The 17,718-nt window shown below is 38.6% G+C and overlaps 1 protein-coding gene across 2 annotated transcripts in view; it reads right to left on the reverse strand.

The window, feature by feature from the left end:
• The window catches only part of diaph3 (diaphanous-related formin 3), a 74,038-nt gene that overhangs the window by 43,602 nt on the left and 12,718 nt on the right, over positions 1-17,718 (reverse strand). The window contains exons 13-21 of one of the 2 annotated variants that reach the window (XM_088296981.1): positions 17,470-17,586; positions 15,349-15,467; positions 15,197-15,261; positions 14,662-14,766; positions 12,731-13,063; positions 11,495-11,609; positions 3,103-3,135; positions 1,727-1,822; positions 81-175 (exon numbers count right to left, since the gene is read on the reverse strand). In XM_088296981.1, coding sequence (XP_088153107.1) covers positions 81-175; positions 1,727-1,822; positions 3,103-3,135; positions 11,495-11,609; positions 12,731-13,063; positions 14,662-14,766; positions 15,197-15,261; positions 15,349-15,467; positions 17,470-17,586 — 1,078 coding nt within the window. Of the gene's footprint in view, positions 1-80; positions 176-1,726; positions 1,823-3,102; positions 3,136-11,494; positions 11,697-12,730; positions 13,064-14,661; positions 14,767-15,196; positions 15,262-15,348; positions 15,468-17,469; positions 17,587-17,718 lie in introns of those variants that run through there. The other variant, XM_088296980.1, reaches the window with a different exon arrangement.

A 17,718-nucleotide genomic window follows, 5' to 3' on the forward strand; every position in this document is an offset into this window, starting at 1 on the left:
ATTAAGAGGTATCTAATTTTTTTTTCAAAAGACCAGTACAATTCTCTTTCAAACTAAATATGATCCAAGAGTAAGCCCACCTGAATCATTGGTTCAGTTAGCTGCTCTTCATCAACCTCCAATATCATCTGACGAATTTCTTTGTAAGGCAAGCGGAAAGAACCCAGGAAAATGGCTGCAGAGAAATAAAGACATGGCAAGGAAATTAAGAACTGCGGTGGAAAAATGTCGCTTAACATATTACGATATATCATGAATATACGGGGGTCCCCCCACATCTTGGCTCAGGCCACCACTCATAAAGACAATGTCGGAGACTTAAAGCTCAAAATTGCAATTTGCGAGTTGAACCTCAAATTTTGCTCCTCAATCAAACAGCTGCCAACTGTACGGAAATTGCTGAAGGCTAACTCGCGACGCCTGTATCACGTCAAGATTGTGCGGAATATTTTAAAAAGATATCTGAATGGCGACTGCATTCATTTTGCTACATAAAATACTTTGAAGCAGCAGCAAGTTGGGGACTCAGGAGGCAGTGTGTGCAAATCAGCCCCAGTGGGTCTTTGGTAACCATTCGGAGAGGCGTCTTTGCGCCAAATTGTCAATGGTCAATGTGTCGTGCAATTGACATTAGTTCTCACTGCTACTAGCGACATACTTGATCAATGCACAAGTGGCTAATTGCACTTTGGATACGTCAGCCGTCTTGCAATGTCGCTGGCTCAACCCAGGGCCATTGCTGGCCAGTTGGGACCCAAGGCAAACACTAAAAATACAATGTACCTGAATTGTCGTACTTAATGTTGTTTAATAAAATCCTTGCTTCAGGTCACTGGAATGAACCAGCAAAAATAAATAAATAAATAAAAATCGCTCCTCAAATTGAGAAAGTTGCACCTCAATTTAAGTCAGTGATTAGCAAAACTGCTCCTCAGAGAAGCGTTATTGGACCCTTTAAATGCATTTACACTGGAAATTTTCCAGGCATAAAAAAAATAAATCTCAATACAGCTCAACAAAATCCCAGTCTTGAAAAAGGAATGGCGATACTAATGTAGATTACATTGCATCGAACGTTACTGCGCTTTTCAATTTAAATCCTCAATTGAAAAGTTTATGAAAGCGTAGAAAACAACACACCAAATGTTCAAAACAGGCCAGGATTTATTCACTTCCCTCGCTGCTTTATTGTACTCATACAGTAGTAGTTTATCTACCACATTCACTGCCATGTAACCACCACAGAGATTTTGCATTTATTCATTTTTTTTCTTTTTCTCTGCATTGGCCAATAGAGGATGGGAATGCTAACGAAACACAAACTGGCAGATCCCAATTCCATAATTGCCACTGCATGGGTTTAACATTCTGGGATGATAGCACTCATTTTCTTTTGGGGCCTGAAATAAAGGACATAGCTCACCTTGAGGTGGTAAATATTAGAGAACTTGAGATCCAACTGGACTCTCATTCATTCTGTATGTCTTGAAACAGTTATTCTAAGACTGACGATGCATGTGTGCGCGCGTAAAGAAAAGTGGAGAAAAAAAGAAAGGCCATCAATATGATCACACTGTAGAAAGTAAATCGATGATTGCAGCACAAAGTGCACCTACTTGGAAAGGAATCTAAAGTCAAGCATCTTGTCATTCAGTTGCGGCAATAACGACATACATCTATTTTTTAAGAGAAGGTGAGGAGTGAGTAGAAAAAAATAAATACTTACAGAGATTCTGCGCAATCTTGGGATCAAGCACCTTCAGCTCTTTAATTCGCTTCTTAATAGCTTTTTTATCATCTAGATCCTCCTCTTCTCTTTTGGCTGATGAAAACATAAAAACAGGAAATTGTTATCTAACAGTGAATAATAGCACACCTAGATGTTTATTTTATTACTAAAATATGCAAATTACTAACCAATTAAGGTTTATTATGTTATCTTTAATCCCTGGTACAGACATATGAAGTTTGCATGATACACAGGCATAAAATTTCACAAGAGAAGCAAAATAATTTTTTCAATACTCGATAAAAATGTCAAATATTCCTCAACATTCAGAAAAGCATAAATTGCTTATTCAGTTTACACGATTGCATACTTACTAAAAAGTGACAACAGTTTGTCATGACTGAATGGACCTGAAGTTTTTATCAGGAGTGTCCCAATACGATATATATATATATATATTTTTTTTTAAATCAGATATCGGTCAGATATCAGCCCAAAGAAAACCAACCAGTGGGATCTCCGTAGATTGCAACTTGGTCTGGCAGGCTCTTTAAGCGGTAAACAAAAGCGGGACTACGGAGCCAAGCCAATTGGCATCTCCGTGAATGTGATTCAGTCACAAAGATTCCCGAACTTTAACGCTAGTAAAAAAGTTGTGCTCGCCAGTTTACAACCAGTACAAATTGATTTATTTTGCATTTATTTTATTCAAGAGCAGTACATTGTCATGTTTGAGGTTGAATTCATGGAACCCAAATGTTTGGAATAAATGGTTCATATTTTCCGCATACCACCCGTTGCTGAATATTGTTATTAGAATAGTACAACAATTCTCTTCAAAATTAAAGCATGCTGATATCGTATCGGACAGTACACTAGGTCGCAAAAAAATGCATCGGGACACCCCTAGTTATCATCTCACAATGTTAGAAAATTTACCATTTTTGACAGTGACAGCGTGACTGTCAACAATCTTGTCAACAACAAAACTACTAAGTTGAAGAATGATCCATGTATGTCGTTTCCATAATTTCAGTTTTTGCAAGACAAATGTGAAAATTGTTTTTAAATGCAAAAAAAACATTTATGTGTCATTACTACCAGGTTATAGTCGGGATGAACAGTTTGCGGACAAGTTGTTCACACACATTTGGCACACAATCTAGTATAGGCAGGGAGGATCAGGGTAGGAAGATAGTCTACTGTTTAACCGGGAACTCTTACAAGGCTGCTACATGGCATGATTCAGTGAAGATGTGACTTATGACAAGCTCCTACTGAAAAGCGGTGCTGGCATGTCCACAAGCGTGCACTGCGACAAATACACAGCAATATTGGCAAATACACTGACAGTCACCCAAGAGTGGACTTACGTGGCTCTTCAGTTGACGCACTCTCTTCACACTCTTTCAAAATTGTAAGGGCGGTTATAGTACACAGAGAAGAGGACATAAATGAACATTGTTTGTCGGAGTGCTCTAATTGCAGTGGTGTGACAGATGAGGCAAGTTAAAAAAGGACAAATACAAATTTTGAATTGAAAATGACGAACAGTCAATTTTAAAGTGAAAGGAAAATGACAACATTGAGGCCAGCAAACAGGGAATGGCCTAAAAGCACCCAAAAATTACTGTTGCGACAGTTGGAATTAAAATTGCACATGGGTAAATGTGATAGAGCCTCAAAAGTTTCAAATATCGTCACTAACTCACCTAAAAACTCAACATTGAGTTGTGCATAATGTTTAAGGACCAAACCCTGCCTCTAATAGAGGAAAACTGCGAAGCAACTGACGCCCGCGCACCAAAATGTTTCGAACTGGCTATTCTAATAGTTCAAATCATAAATACACCGCACACTATGACGCCAAAATTGTTCATCATTTCAAACACATCTACAACATTAACCTAGAAAAAGAAATTTTATTTAATTTTGAAACAATCACACACAAGCAGCAACGCTATAGCTCCACTCTCACACACAAAGGTTGTCTCTCAGTTTCTAAAGTAGGACTTTTGCTTTTCGCTTAACCCTAGTCAGGGGTCACCACAGCAAATCGACTTCTTCCATCTCGACCTGTTCTCGGCATCTTCTGCTCTAACTCCAGCTATCTGTAAATCTTTCCTCACCGAAGCTATAAATCTCCTCTTTGGTATTTTTATTTGCTACTCACCTGGCGGCTGCATTTCCAGCATCTTTTTACTGATATTTCGACTGTTCTTCCTCTGAACCATCTCACCCCGGCCTGCCGAGCTTAGTCCCAAACGTTACAGTCAGTGCTGGCCCGCTGATGTGCTCAAGTAATTATGTGATTGAAAAGTAGGGCAAACGAATAAAATATTTAGTACTAGTCTATTAAAGAATTAATATTTGGCATCATTGCTCCAAAACAGTGAATAGTGAGTTTTGCAGCAAACAACAGAGGGCAGGTGAAAACTGACTGGAAACACTGTTCGCACTATCCATCGAAGATTTTCCGGTGCCGCTTTTTCTCATCCGAGTCATGAGTAGGGCTGGGCAGTAATTCTAATCAACATATATTGTGATAAAAACCTGATCAATAAACAGAAATTGCACACAATATAATAATGATTAAAAAAAATAATCGTGAGGCAAATCCCGACTACGTCATACTGCATGACGTTAATTTTGTAGCACAATTACAAACACCTTTGAGGAAATTTGAAGCACTAAATCGTTTTACTACCAGATATTTTGAATGGCACATTTTTGGTCGCAATAGTGGGATTTATTAATTTTTTTAAAAGATTTTTAATAAATTTAATTGGTTTTCTTTGTCTAAATATAACAAAATCTATTATCTTTATTAGACAAATATGATTTTTGTACATTGTACTTCAACCAGCCCTACTTAAGGAGATTATGTTTAAATCTTTAAGTTAACCAGTTTATTTGACCTTTTCATAGTTGTTTAAACCTCATATTTTAGGTAAATTACTTAATTCAATTCGACTTTTTGTCCTACAGGTCCATATTTTAAGAGTAACAAAAAATTAAATAAATATCGCCCAGCCGTAGTCATGAGAGAGCTGGAGCCCATCCCAACTGACGTTAGGAAAGAAGCAGGGTAAACCCTAGAGTGATCACAAGCCAACTTCCGGCTATTACAGTAAAATGTGTTGCTTTTCATACAGAAAACCATTTGAAAAAATGATTCAAAAAGAGTCAAATCATTCCTATCAATCGTAAAATCAGGGGTGTATCATTACCATTTTTCTTAACTATGACATAGATGTTCAACTGACAGCCTGCACCTACACTCTGAATCGACCCTTGATTAATTTTTGAATATAATAATAAAAAATAAAAAAACATTTGTTTTGTGTTGTAGAAACACAATTCACCACTAGATGGCAGATAATACTGAATAGGGCAGGGGTCTTCAACCCTGTTCCTCGAGGGCCGGTGTCCTGCCCGTTTTCCACCTGTCCCTGGTGCAACACACCTGAGCGATCGTTATCTAGCTTCTGCAGACCTTGCTGATTATCTGATCATTTGAATCAGCTGTGTTGCAGCAGGGAGAGATGGAAAACCGGCAGGACACCGGAGGAACAGGATTGAGGACCCCTGGAATAGGGCTTCCATCCGGCCTTTCTTCATCTGAGGATAAAGAGAAGGCTTTTAGTGTTCCAAAAGGATCTGGGGTCTTGGACAAACGGCTGTTACGTACAACATACAACAAAGCAGCACTGCATTGTATCATACAGGTGACTGAATAAAATTATTGAAATGGGGATTTTGAATGAGATGCAGGACAACCAGTGCAGTAATAAAATCTATGAGTTATTTTCTGTTAAAGAGTGCTAGACTTTACACAGATATTGGCAGATATTTTACATTTAATGCAAAAATCAGTGATGGGTTGTAATGTCATAATTTGCTGATCGATCATTGATGCGATTGACCGGATGCGCAAAATAAGACATTACAGCAAAAACAATCTCCTTCACTCTGGCAACATTCTGTGCTGGCATCGATTTATTTATTTATTTATTTTTTTGCTGGCTTTGCCTCAGAGCGAGACGTTTGTCAATATATTAGGTCAAGTTATAGTTAATATGCAAAACACTGATGGAAGACCACAAGAAGTCTAAACTATATACACTGTACTTTTCATAGTACAGAGAACAACCTCTGCTTAGAAAACAAACACTTCACCAGCATTGAATCCAACTGGAAAAAAAAGGTCTCAAAAGGTTTAAGTGAAGTGCTACTCTCACAGCCTCCATTTTATCTTTTAAATAAAAACTGGTTATACTTTACATGACAAAGCTTTGACAACTGTTAAAACTGCAAATGCTCATGCAAGCCCAACAGTAACTTCCCACAAGGCTGTATCACTAAATTGCATTGTGAAAACACTAAAGGAGAATGGTGGATGAAATAAAACTGCGGTGCAAGAAGAGCATGACTGATGCTGCACATGACAGGCAGGCCTCAGAGACGGGAAAGTAACACCTCAAATCTCCCCACCACCCTCCTCAAAACAGACACCACACACACGCACACATTGAAGACACCAACTACTCCCAGCTGTCTCGCCTGCACACGGCACACTAAATTTGGATTGAATTTATTTTGATTTAATTTTGATTTATTTTATCACAGTTTTCTAATAAGGCAGCAATGTGAGACGTGTGCAGATTTGGCATGACATTTTATCCAACATTTGCCCAATGTTGGTCGCAAAGCACATACAGTATAACAGCTTCCTGGTGACTCGTCATTAATCACGTGTACAGCGTTCTCACCTCAATAAACGGTGATGCATTCTAATGCAGCATTATGCAGCAAGCAACAGAGCCTCCCTTCATCACTACTTTTGATTAGGATCCTTTTTATCCATCTTCCTAATAAAGGCAGCGCACATGCAAACGCCTCTGCCCAAAGCGAAATCCGCCAGACGTGTGATGCACACGAGAGCCGTCTGCAACAAGTGAAGAAATCCACTTTTCCGACACATCTGCCAAATAGTCAAACCAGCTGCTCTGTTTAACGCACCGTTTTGTTCTGCTTTGGCAAAGTCGTGGAGTTCAGTCACCCTGACAGCAAATCAACAGCCCTTTCCATGGTATCAATGCACACTCAACCACCTTGACTAATACTGACAAGCCAGAACAGCAGATGAGTGAGGGGAAGGTAGAAGAGGGTGATCAGAATAATGGAATGAGGAGCTGCGCTGCAAGCGAGATAATCAAAGTGAACCATGCTAGGCCACATCTCTCTGTGATTCACACCAGATGACCAAAGGCCGTAATTATTGTGAGACTTGAATTCTGATAGCAGCAAATTAACAGACTTCATTAAGCGTCTCTTGGCTCTCTCTTTAGACCTGCTCCTTCTACCCAGATTGCCTTGAATTTAATACTACCAGAATCACCTCTGCATAAACATACTGGTTTACACTCAAAATGCCACCAATGTAGGCTTTTTACAGGCCCACTGGGTGATTTTTAGCATCAGCTCTATTCTCAGTGGAGTAGTGCCCTCTAAAGGCCACTTGTATACACACCGGTGTGAGTGTCATAACAAGCAGTCCGACAGCAGTGCATCTGCGATGAGACATTACCATCTCTATGAAATGTTAAATGTATGGCAAGCTCCGCCTGCATCACTCTAACATTTCACAAGTCTCTCCGTGGATTGAGGGTATTTTAAATCACCCTCATCTCAAAAGTCATTCGCCCATTTTATGCAGATGATGCGAGCGGGTCTGCTTGGAGCCGTCTATACTTACCAACCCGACCTACACAAATCACAAGTCTGGATGAAAAATCACAACAGGAAAAAAATGCGAAAGAAAATATCTTTTTAACGAGCCAGCCCATTACGTCGGTGATGTGAGGACATAAAAACACAAATCGGGAAGAAATTGAAATGCTGTTGCCTGAGAAAGCGTGGTGGCTGAAATAAAACGGGAAAACAATGATGGAGAAGTGTGATGCTGAAAAATAGAGATCAATTACCGTGTGAACAAAATGGGGAGGGGGATCTTGGTAAATGCAGGATGTCGAACAAAAAATGCAAAATTTCAACTATGAGCTAAATTGTATATAATGTATCAGTATTATTTCAAAGATTCAAGCATCCGTACTGCGCGTTCTCATGAGGGTTGCGGGTAACTGGAGGCGAATCGAGGTGACTCCTTTCTTCATCATATGGGCATTCATTCTTTCATAATGTGTTCTTTGTATCTGGTCAGTCTCTCCCTGACTGAACTCATCTTTTCTTTCTCACCGTGTTTAATGCTGGCGAGGCTGTCATTGTCTTGACTATCAGTAAAAATAATAAGCAGTTAAAGAGGAAATATTCACCAAATTGACAGACTTAGTATGTAAAGTGCTATCTAGTGCAGTGTAAACTTTAAAATGGATAAATCTGCTGTAGTAAGTCAAAATATGTACAAACAGAATTGTCTGACCCCATACTGCTAAAGAATACCACGTCTTTAGAAACAAAAAAAAAAATTATGGTGAAATTCGCTTAATGAAAATTAAGATTTGTTTTTGTGCTCCAACATAACTAACTATAAAACAAACAAATAAAGCTGGTCGGGACAAAAATACCTAATATTTGGTTGCACAGGAATATATATTTTTTTGATAGCTCTCAATAAAACGTGTGCACTTGTCAACAGGTATATTAAATTAACAAAATAATCCACCCATTTTAGATTTGAATGGGATTGATATAGCATCAATCTTTGCACAAATGATCACAAAATGCAGATACAAGACCAGAACATAACCCAAACGCCTCCATTATTCACAGTTGGTACAATAATACTTTCTATGTAAGCGGCATAATTGTTCGTGGCTTCTCAAGATGCATTTTAACATTCCAGTCTCGTGCACTTCAAGTTATGCCAGTGACTATTCTAGGGTAACAACGAGATTTGAGTGTTACAAACACTTTTAAAAAAAAAAAAAAAAGGTTGTACGTCGTAAGAACAAGACAACCATGAGCTATGCATGCAACATATTACGTTGCCTTTCAAACACAAAAAGAACCTTTCATGATTATGCATCTGAAAAATTCAGCAGCCACATGGTGTCATTATAGAGCTAATGGAGTTGTTTTTTTTAAATGTTACAGGAAAAAAGAAGAGGTGACTAAATTTGTTTAAAAATAAGTTGGTTTTTTTTTACAAATCAGAAATTGTCAGAAAACTTCAATTTTCGACATTATTTGACAAAAGTCCACCTGCTACCCTGTATGTTGAATTCTCATCCCCACCTCCCCCTGTTCTAATGCTCTTCATCATTCACCATGATGGTGACAGCCAACCTATTTAGTTCTTTTCCTGTTGAATGGCGCAAATGGGACATTATTCGTGAGAAGAGCAGTCGTATTAGTCACGTAAAATATCAGTTGAAAGGAAAATTTGCTTCCTCTCGAAGTGCCTTCACTTTAGGTTGAACCTTCAAAAGAATGAATATTCGCACACAAATGGAGTAGTAACACAACACATTATTTATTTTTGTATGTTTATGTACATTTACGGTTTATGTATTGCTTTTATTTTAATATATTATTTTACTTTCCTGGTTGTTCTTTTAAGTTAGATTTAAAATTAAGTTCATGCAGTTGAATAAATTCAAAACTTTTGAAATCAATGAATGAACATGTATATTAATCATGATTTCAAACAAACAGAATTAATATGATTATTATTTTTCCCCATAATTCCCCAGAACTACACTTAGGAATTCCTGGTCTAAGTCAACAGCAGTAAGGCCTCTCATGTCATAAAAGGACAAGGATGCAAATGAAAATTTGATGAGGAAAAACTGTTTCATATGGTGTCCTTCTAAATGTTTAATGATGATCCAGATGTTGTTCTTAAATGAGACGCTACACCGCGATAATAAGACAACAAACACATTTGGTAGACCTACGCTCAGTGACACACACTAACAGCAATTCTCTCCAACAGATGAACGAATCAGTCATGCTGTGCTTACAACCACCAGTGGGATGGCAAGGAAACAAGGGGAAAACAACCAAGATGGCCACAAACCATCTGGAAGAGCTAAAATATTTTATGCATTGCTTTCCAAATGTAAAACTGCAGCATGTAATGCAAAACAGTCAATTGATGAAGCGCGTTTAGCATTCCTCTTAAAATGCAAACGGATTGCAGTTTGTGATAGTGGAGAGTCCACGAGAGTGTCTTTTCCTGAATAGAGAAGCACAAGCTTCTGCAGATAGTAATTGTTTGCGCTTGTGATTTCCGGAAAACACAAGATTGAATATCTGTGAACCTTTTCAATGTACTTTCATTATTAAAATTGTTGCGAATGGGGTGGGGTTGCCTTGAGTGAAGAAGCATCTAGTTGACAGGTAGATAACAACGGGATGAATAATGCAGCGTTGTCAGTGAAGGGCCAAGAGAGAAAACACATGACGTGAGCGGTGAATAAATCATTGCAAGGACTAATAACAGGCACGAGAGAAATAATTGCTTTTACAAGAACTCTTCCATACTTTGCCAGTCCCCCCCCCCCAAAAAAATGCAAAACTCTTAAACCTCCTCTGCAATTAAGATTAAAAGTGTGACAAAAATCTGATTGCGATTGCAGTAAATGGGTCACTTTCTTTTTGAAAATAAACTTATCGACGTGAGCATTTAAAATTATTGGCCGGTCTTATCATTTGAACAGCAATTGTTTTTAAGAATAAACAAAATAAATTATACTTTGCAATCTTTTAATTTAATCCAAATCTATTTACCATTGTGTCCCAAATGAAGTTTCATGATTTAAAACGTGTTTTTCAGAGGATTTATATATATTTTTTAATTAATTATTGAATTGGCTAAACAAATAATATTTTCCACCCCTTAATTAAAAAACAGTACATGATTGCAGAAAAGCGCACTGAGGAAAATGAAGCTTCAAGATGCTTCATGAACCCGTTGTATTTTTTGACTGCCCTCGATGGCACTCGGGAAGGGATTTGAGTCAGTGTGCTTTCAGCCCTCTGTTGAACAGAGAGCGCCATCTAGATGTCTCAATAAACACTATAATTCATTCATGAAGCATATTAAGGCTTTGGTTTCCCATCACTCTTGACAAAAAAAAATAAAAACACCCACTCATCTGATTAGTGGACATTACATGGCACTAAAGATCTAGATATTTTTGTTAAACATTCCATAATGACCACTGTATATTATCAAAAAGATCTGAGTGATAAATGTAGAGGATGGAAAATAATGTGACTAAATGGAGACTGTCAAATATTTATAATAAAAACTTAAATTGGAATTGTTGAGAATTGTCATTGCAGAGCCTATGAATGTGCGAGAGTGCGCTTTTGTGTGGAGGAGTTAAAACCTCCGACCGCACAACTGAACCTCCTGCCACCCCTGGTAAAACGTTCAAGAGCGGCAACCGTTCACAGGAAATATGGACATTGCCTGTGAAACTCAATACACATTTCAACTGAATGAAGACAAGCAGCCATACACCCATGTGGAATATTAAAACTATTTTAAGTCTAATATTAGACAACCGATAAAATGGCCACATTTAAAGCGAATGACACATCTATAGGCAAGAAAAAAAGTTCACAAAAATAGAAGGCTTCAGACAGACCATTGAAGCAGTATTTTTGTCATCTGTTAAGTAATTCGGTAGTTGGCGATTTCTGGGAGAAAGATCTACACAATGTAATGACAAATGTAACACAGCTGGCAGGTTAGTCTCATGACACATAAAAACAACGACACATACGTCTTACCTGCTCTGTGAGAACCGAAGGTAAGAGCAACTCTGCTCAGCAAATCAGGCTTTGCGTATTGGTTATCGTCAGCAAGCACCCAGAAACAACCTTCTGACATTTCTTGGGGATTGATCTGGATAGAAAACAAAACAAAACAAAAAAATCCCCAAATTAGACATTGCTTAGAGTATAACTAGCCTGCTGTAAACAAAGAATCTAGACTAAAGAAACATTCCAACAAGTTAAATCAGTTTGCTCGGCGCTGATTAAAGAATAAAAGATCACTCCGAATGAAGTTGCTGCACGTGTATTGTTACATGCCTTTACCAGCTCGAAAGCAAGCTTCGTCTTAGTCCTTGTAATACAATAGCAAAAATGGGATGTTGTGTAAAATGATTTGCAAATCCTTATAAAAGTATAAACTACAGGTAAAATTATGAATCGATTAATCAACAACTAATCAATTATGAACTAAATCAATAAATATCTTTGATAATCAATTCATCCTTTAGCGTTTAGAGACCTTGTTTAATTTAAATTGACAAAATCCTCAGAATTTCAGAAATCTCAACAGAAAATATCTCCATAAAAGCAACAAACCACAAAATCATATAGAGCAGGTGATAAATCAATTACATTCAAGTACTATATATGCTGTATACACCCGCATACAGCATAACGAATATTCATTGAAAAGAGAATTGATGTCATTTTGAAAATTTGCAAAACAATTTGATCCCATGTGGGTATTTTATGCAGCCATCATCGTGTCCTCCTAAAATGTCCATTTGGAATACCAAGCATATGTTTTAGTATGTTGAACATCTGTACAAATCTACAGCAGATATTAAATAATTAATCACAACACAAACTAACACCATTTGCAGTGTGAACTAATATTGCTCCGCTGGGAACAACATCTGCAGAGGTGCCACTCAGTGTGATCTAACACAAGCATATGATCATCTGTTATTTTCAAGAATGGCTGTCTTCTCAAAGAAGCTTGTTGTTTAGGTCTGGAAAAAAAAAACAAGTGTGTTGCTTCGCTGCTGCCAACAAAATTCAGGGACAAAGTTAAGAGTGGAGAGAGGAGGCACTCAATTGAAGTTTTACAGCATAAACTTTTGGTTACGCATGTTATTAAGACTTGATAGTGAGCAATATAGAACATTTTTAACTCGTAATTAAACTGCAATGCTTGCACTTATACAAGCATGTATTTATATTTAATATAATTTATACACTTGCACTTACCTTAGACCAATTCAGGCGCTTTGTGGAATTCTCAGGCTTGAATTCCTTCTTAGGCTTGAGGCCATAAGGCAGAGCAAGGCAAGCGGACAAGCCGGAACCGCATGCAAATCCTAATGGGGGTGGAGGAGGGGCACCAAATGGCGGAGGCACTCCAGGTGGAGGAGGAGGAGGTGCAGGGCAACCGGGTAATGGAGGAGGAGGTGGCGGAGGAGGAGGAACTGGTAACCCAGATGCTGGGTTGCAGGGTGAAGAGCGACAAGGTAAGGAAGAAGACGACGATGACAATTCCTGAGCGTCGCAGCCAGATGACACAACCCCTGGTACAACTCCAACCTGGATGCATGAATCAATTGATAAATGCACAAAGTGATGGCACAAATCATTGGTTTCAAATGAGCAGATGTGTCATCAGCATGTCAAACCTCAGATTTTAGGTTTTCATCCTGGCTGCAAAACAGTGGACCAGCTCTACAGCCTCATTAAGTTCTGGTTTGTGTGTCAGTGTTGAGTCAACTAGTCTACATGTGCTTTTGACCATGAGGGAGGGCTGTGGAAGATGTAACAGGAGTATGGCACACCAGACCCCTTTCTAACAGTTGAAGGGGTCCAGTGGTGACCTGAGTAATGCGTCGTGGCTTTTTGCAGATGATTAAGTTCTGTTGGCTTCATCAAGTCGCAATATTCAACATTCACTGGAGCGATACGCATGAGCGTGTCAAACAGTTGTGACGAAAACCACCACCTCCAAATCTCAGTCGGAAAAGGGTTGCGAGCCCTCTCCGGGTCAGGAATGAGATGGTGGGAGATTAACAGGCTGTGTATCCGTCTGAGGTGGTGACGAAGGAGCTGAGCAGAAAGGCAAAGCTCTCCGTTTACGAGTCGATCTTCAGTATGTTCAGACGCTTATCTACATCGTCCTTCGATCGGTTCTTTGGCATTGACCAATCGGAAGACAGCGCCCTCCAACATATGACGACAGATTGGATGTGGAACGCGCATACAAACAATCAGCGAAAAAAAGGAATGGACAATAGGGAGGACATATTGGAAAGTACATGTAGCATTTCAACACATGCTAAGTTTGGTAACTGTAAAATTGATCGCTTTTTGGAGAATAGACTGGCTTCTCCCCATCATCTCTATTTTTTTGCCTTTTTCAAACAGAACAAACGCACATGCCCATAATAATCTTGCACAGATCATGAGAGAAGCATGCGACGATTGGACGAAGTCTGGTTGGTGACGGACTTCTAGAGTGACGTCTCACCCAGTCCAAGACACGCAACGATATTATCTTGTAGTCTGACAGCCGACCGTCATGAACGACAAAAGTCGTGTAAAAGGTCGTAAGACTCATGACAGTGATGAGACAGATGGTATGCAAGAACCATTCTTAAACCTGTCACAGCCATTTAAACAAATGTGCCATTTAAATATTCCTTCAGCGGCCGTTGCTGTCAAATTGAAAATTTATCAAGCAACGACAATGGAAATCGTCTTATGAGGCTGCAAATCAGTGGTAGTAGGCTATGAGAAGTTAATGACGGCTGTTAAAACAAATAGTATTGACAACAATTTGCTTTTATGGGATAGCGAGAGTCAGAAATGGCTGACAGTTATCCAGTCCAAGTTGTCATTACGCCGTCAGGCCGTCATTGTCGATTCAAGATCCAATGTACATCAAAATTTGGGGGGAAAATAAATAAATAGATTTGAAAAATAAAATAAGAATATACAATATATAAAAAAATAAGAAACACATCTACCAAAAAGATTCTCATATATGGAAAGAAACTTGGAATTATCTAAGTGGCAGATGGCAGTGTTTTCTTTAAATCAATGTTTAATCTTGTTTCACATCAGAAACGCTTGTAATTGTAAAGAAAGATGAGTGTGTTACGTAAAAGCTGTAAAAAGAGCAACTCAAATACCTGGGACATGAAAGCCTGCAATTCGGCTTGAAGTTCGGCTATCTTTTCTTCACCCTTAACCAGCTGCGCTTGGGCCTCCTGTCGTTTTAAAAACTCTTCATCAAGCTAAAAATAGAAATACGCAAATTATTCCTTATCTTACTTTTTACATATACTTCAAGTCTGAAGAGCACAGATTCATCTGGATCAGCTTTAGCTCCCATCTCAAGGGCACCACCACGGACAATAACGTCACACATTCCTCACATAAGCTAACAATATGTTGAGGTAAAAATCAACAACCAATTAAAAAAAATATATATACATATATATATAAATTAATGCAACATTCTTGAGCTTCTCAATCTAATTTATGCACTGTACTGTATAACACAATTAAATAAAAAAAATCCCACGGTTACACGCAATATACCCTCAGCTTTCTTGAAACTAAATGTGCTGCACATTATAAACAACAAATAATGATGAGTCGGACCAAGTGATACAGTGACTGTCGGGGATGAAATGGATGAAAATGGTGAGGGTCAAGACTTGCCTTTTCTGACAGTTCTGAAGCTCTTTGTTCATTCTCCTCAAATCTAGCCTTATCTACACAAACCTCTATTAAAAAAAAAAGCAAAGCAAAAAAATGATTAGTCCAAGTTGAAGAATTAGCTCCTATCTGTTCTTCATGAGAAAGTGACTTGCCGATGAGGTGGCTGAAATCCACATCAAGACGTTTGCGATAACTGAAGTCTGGATCTGTTCCACTACGATGCAGAACAATTTGAGACACGCACTCCTCAATGATCTTAAAGTACTGACACCTGAGAGTGGCAACAAGTGACAGAAGTGAGAATGGGGAAAAGTGACAAAATACAATTTGAGGTGAGAAGTACATTCAGCACGATTGAACGTAAAAGTTGTCAGCGTGAATGGTTTGAGCGTGTCGATTCGTAGAACATTATGAGCACAAATTTGAATGTAGCGGTAAACGAGTATAATGTACGGCACAAAAAAATTGATTGCAACAAACCAAAAAGATGTTTCGAGTTTTCTGATGCAAATGTTCTAACGTGCATTACAGACTACAGTAAATAAAGACTCTCTAGTCGTATACAATCCGAGCATAAAACCGCAAAATGTGTACATGTTTAATGATGCAAATTTGACCTCTGCAATTGCACTCATTTATAAAAATGAACCTGCACTGACAAATGACTAAAATTTTAATTATAGTTTTGAAATACTGTTATTAAACGGAGGCGTTAGAATAAACATCTCCCATCAGCAGTGTAATGTTATATTGTAGCAGTTTGTAGAGGTTCAGACAACATTGGGTTCAGGTCAGCTACTTTTTAAAAAAATAAAAAGTTATGGTTGGAAAAAAAAAAAAAAAAAAACTGCATTTAATAAATAAGCTATATTGTTGTTTATTATTGCTCCATCTTTTGATCAAGTGAGCTTTGAGCAACGCTCACAAAGCTGTGGGTGATCCATCCGGACGAAAGACTTTGAAAAGTACCATAAAAGAAGATGGGGAAATACTCTTGAGCCATGGAAACTAGATTGCTGTCAGATGAAAGCGACAACATTCTCTCTGTTGGTTGATGCCATTCGGAGCCTTTAAGGCAGACAAGGGCATTATAGGACCGAAACGGGCCCATCAACAGATTATGACCAGCGCATGACAGATTGTCATGAAGTCAAAATACAGCAAGGGTGGCTCACATTGTTTCACATTGGTCGGATGTCACACTCTATGTGTGGTTGACAACAATTTATCAAACAAACGGCTATAACGGGCGACCCCTTTCCCCGACCAATCCATGAAATTGAGGCTCCACTGTACAGGGTATTTCTTGTGGGCAAGATTAAAAAAAGGTCACTCTAAGTCCACTCATCTATTCTCTATACTGCTTATCCTCACAAGGGTGTAGTGTAATAAAAACTCTAAAAAAGACGACACCATTTAAAAAAAAAAAAAATAAGCAGATGAGCAACTTTACACAAATCAAGTAGGAGTACTGTATTTGAAGTGCGATACGTGCAGCACATTATATAGCTTCTAAGGTTACATGCATCACAGCAAACGGAACATTTAAATCGTTCATGGATGAATGGATAGATGGACAGGCAGCGGAAGAGAAGAACTTCAGCTCAATTGCATAAAGAACTATTTGTTCTCATCTGAATCCAAAAAAGGAGGGCACTTGGAACCAAGTGTCGTCTTACGGGCTGAGTTGAAGAGTACAGTCATCAAGGAGTCATTTCAAAGGTATCAACCGGTGTCGAGCGACTGGCGGGTCAAAATAAATAAAATGTACTGCCTAAGGACATCACTTATAAACGAAAGACATTTTTGCTCTAAGAAAACACAAGTGATGGTATTTGTTGACCTGGGTCCCCTGGTGTCTTCTCTAAAGCCACTACAATCTAACTGCGTTGTCTTTTTTTTTTTTTTAAATCAGCCAAAATATTGCAACTTTTCTCTGAAGTGGCCTGCAAATCCTCACAGAGGGTTTGCTTGTCAGAACTCAAGGGATGCTGTTAAAAATAATTATTGTGCACTTTGAAGGGAAGCCACAAGTGGTTAAGCTTGTTGCCTGTCGCCTGCTTCCAGGGGGGACACTGGTTTAAGTCCCTCACCCCCATGCCTCAAACTGCACCACGGGCACTTAAGTACCCCACCCCCCTCCTCCGCTCCAGTGGGTCACACTAGCCCTGCATGTTCTCCGTGATGGGTCAAATGCAGAGGTCAAATTATGTGTACAGAACTATTGATTATCTACTATAATTTTATATTTCCTCCACCCTCAATTGACAGACCTGACAAAGTAGTCGTTGCGAATGAGGACCAAGTGCTGCAGAATGGAGATGAAATAGTTTTCTGCACTGCTGTCCTTCACCATATTCAACAAAATATTGAACACGTCCCCCGCATCAGTAAAGAGAGTCAAGGTAAGCACTGGCAGATAAATGGAGGCAATACTTTGTAGCCATAAAAAAATAAATAATTAAAAAAAAAATAAACTGTACGGTACTTTTATACTTCAGGAAACACTGCATTCAAAGAGC

This window comes from Idiotropiscis lumnitzeri, chromosome 5 (genome assembly GCF_059441095.1).
Source record: "Idiotropiscis lumnitzeri isolate Australia: NSW breed Sydney's pygmy pipehorse chromosome 5, RoL_Ilum_1.0, whole genome shotgun sequence".
Lineage (NCBI taxonomy): Eukaryota > Metazoa > Chordata > Actinopteri > Syngnathiformes > Syngnathidae > Idiotropiscis > Idiotropiscis lumnitzeri.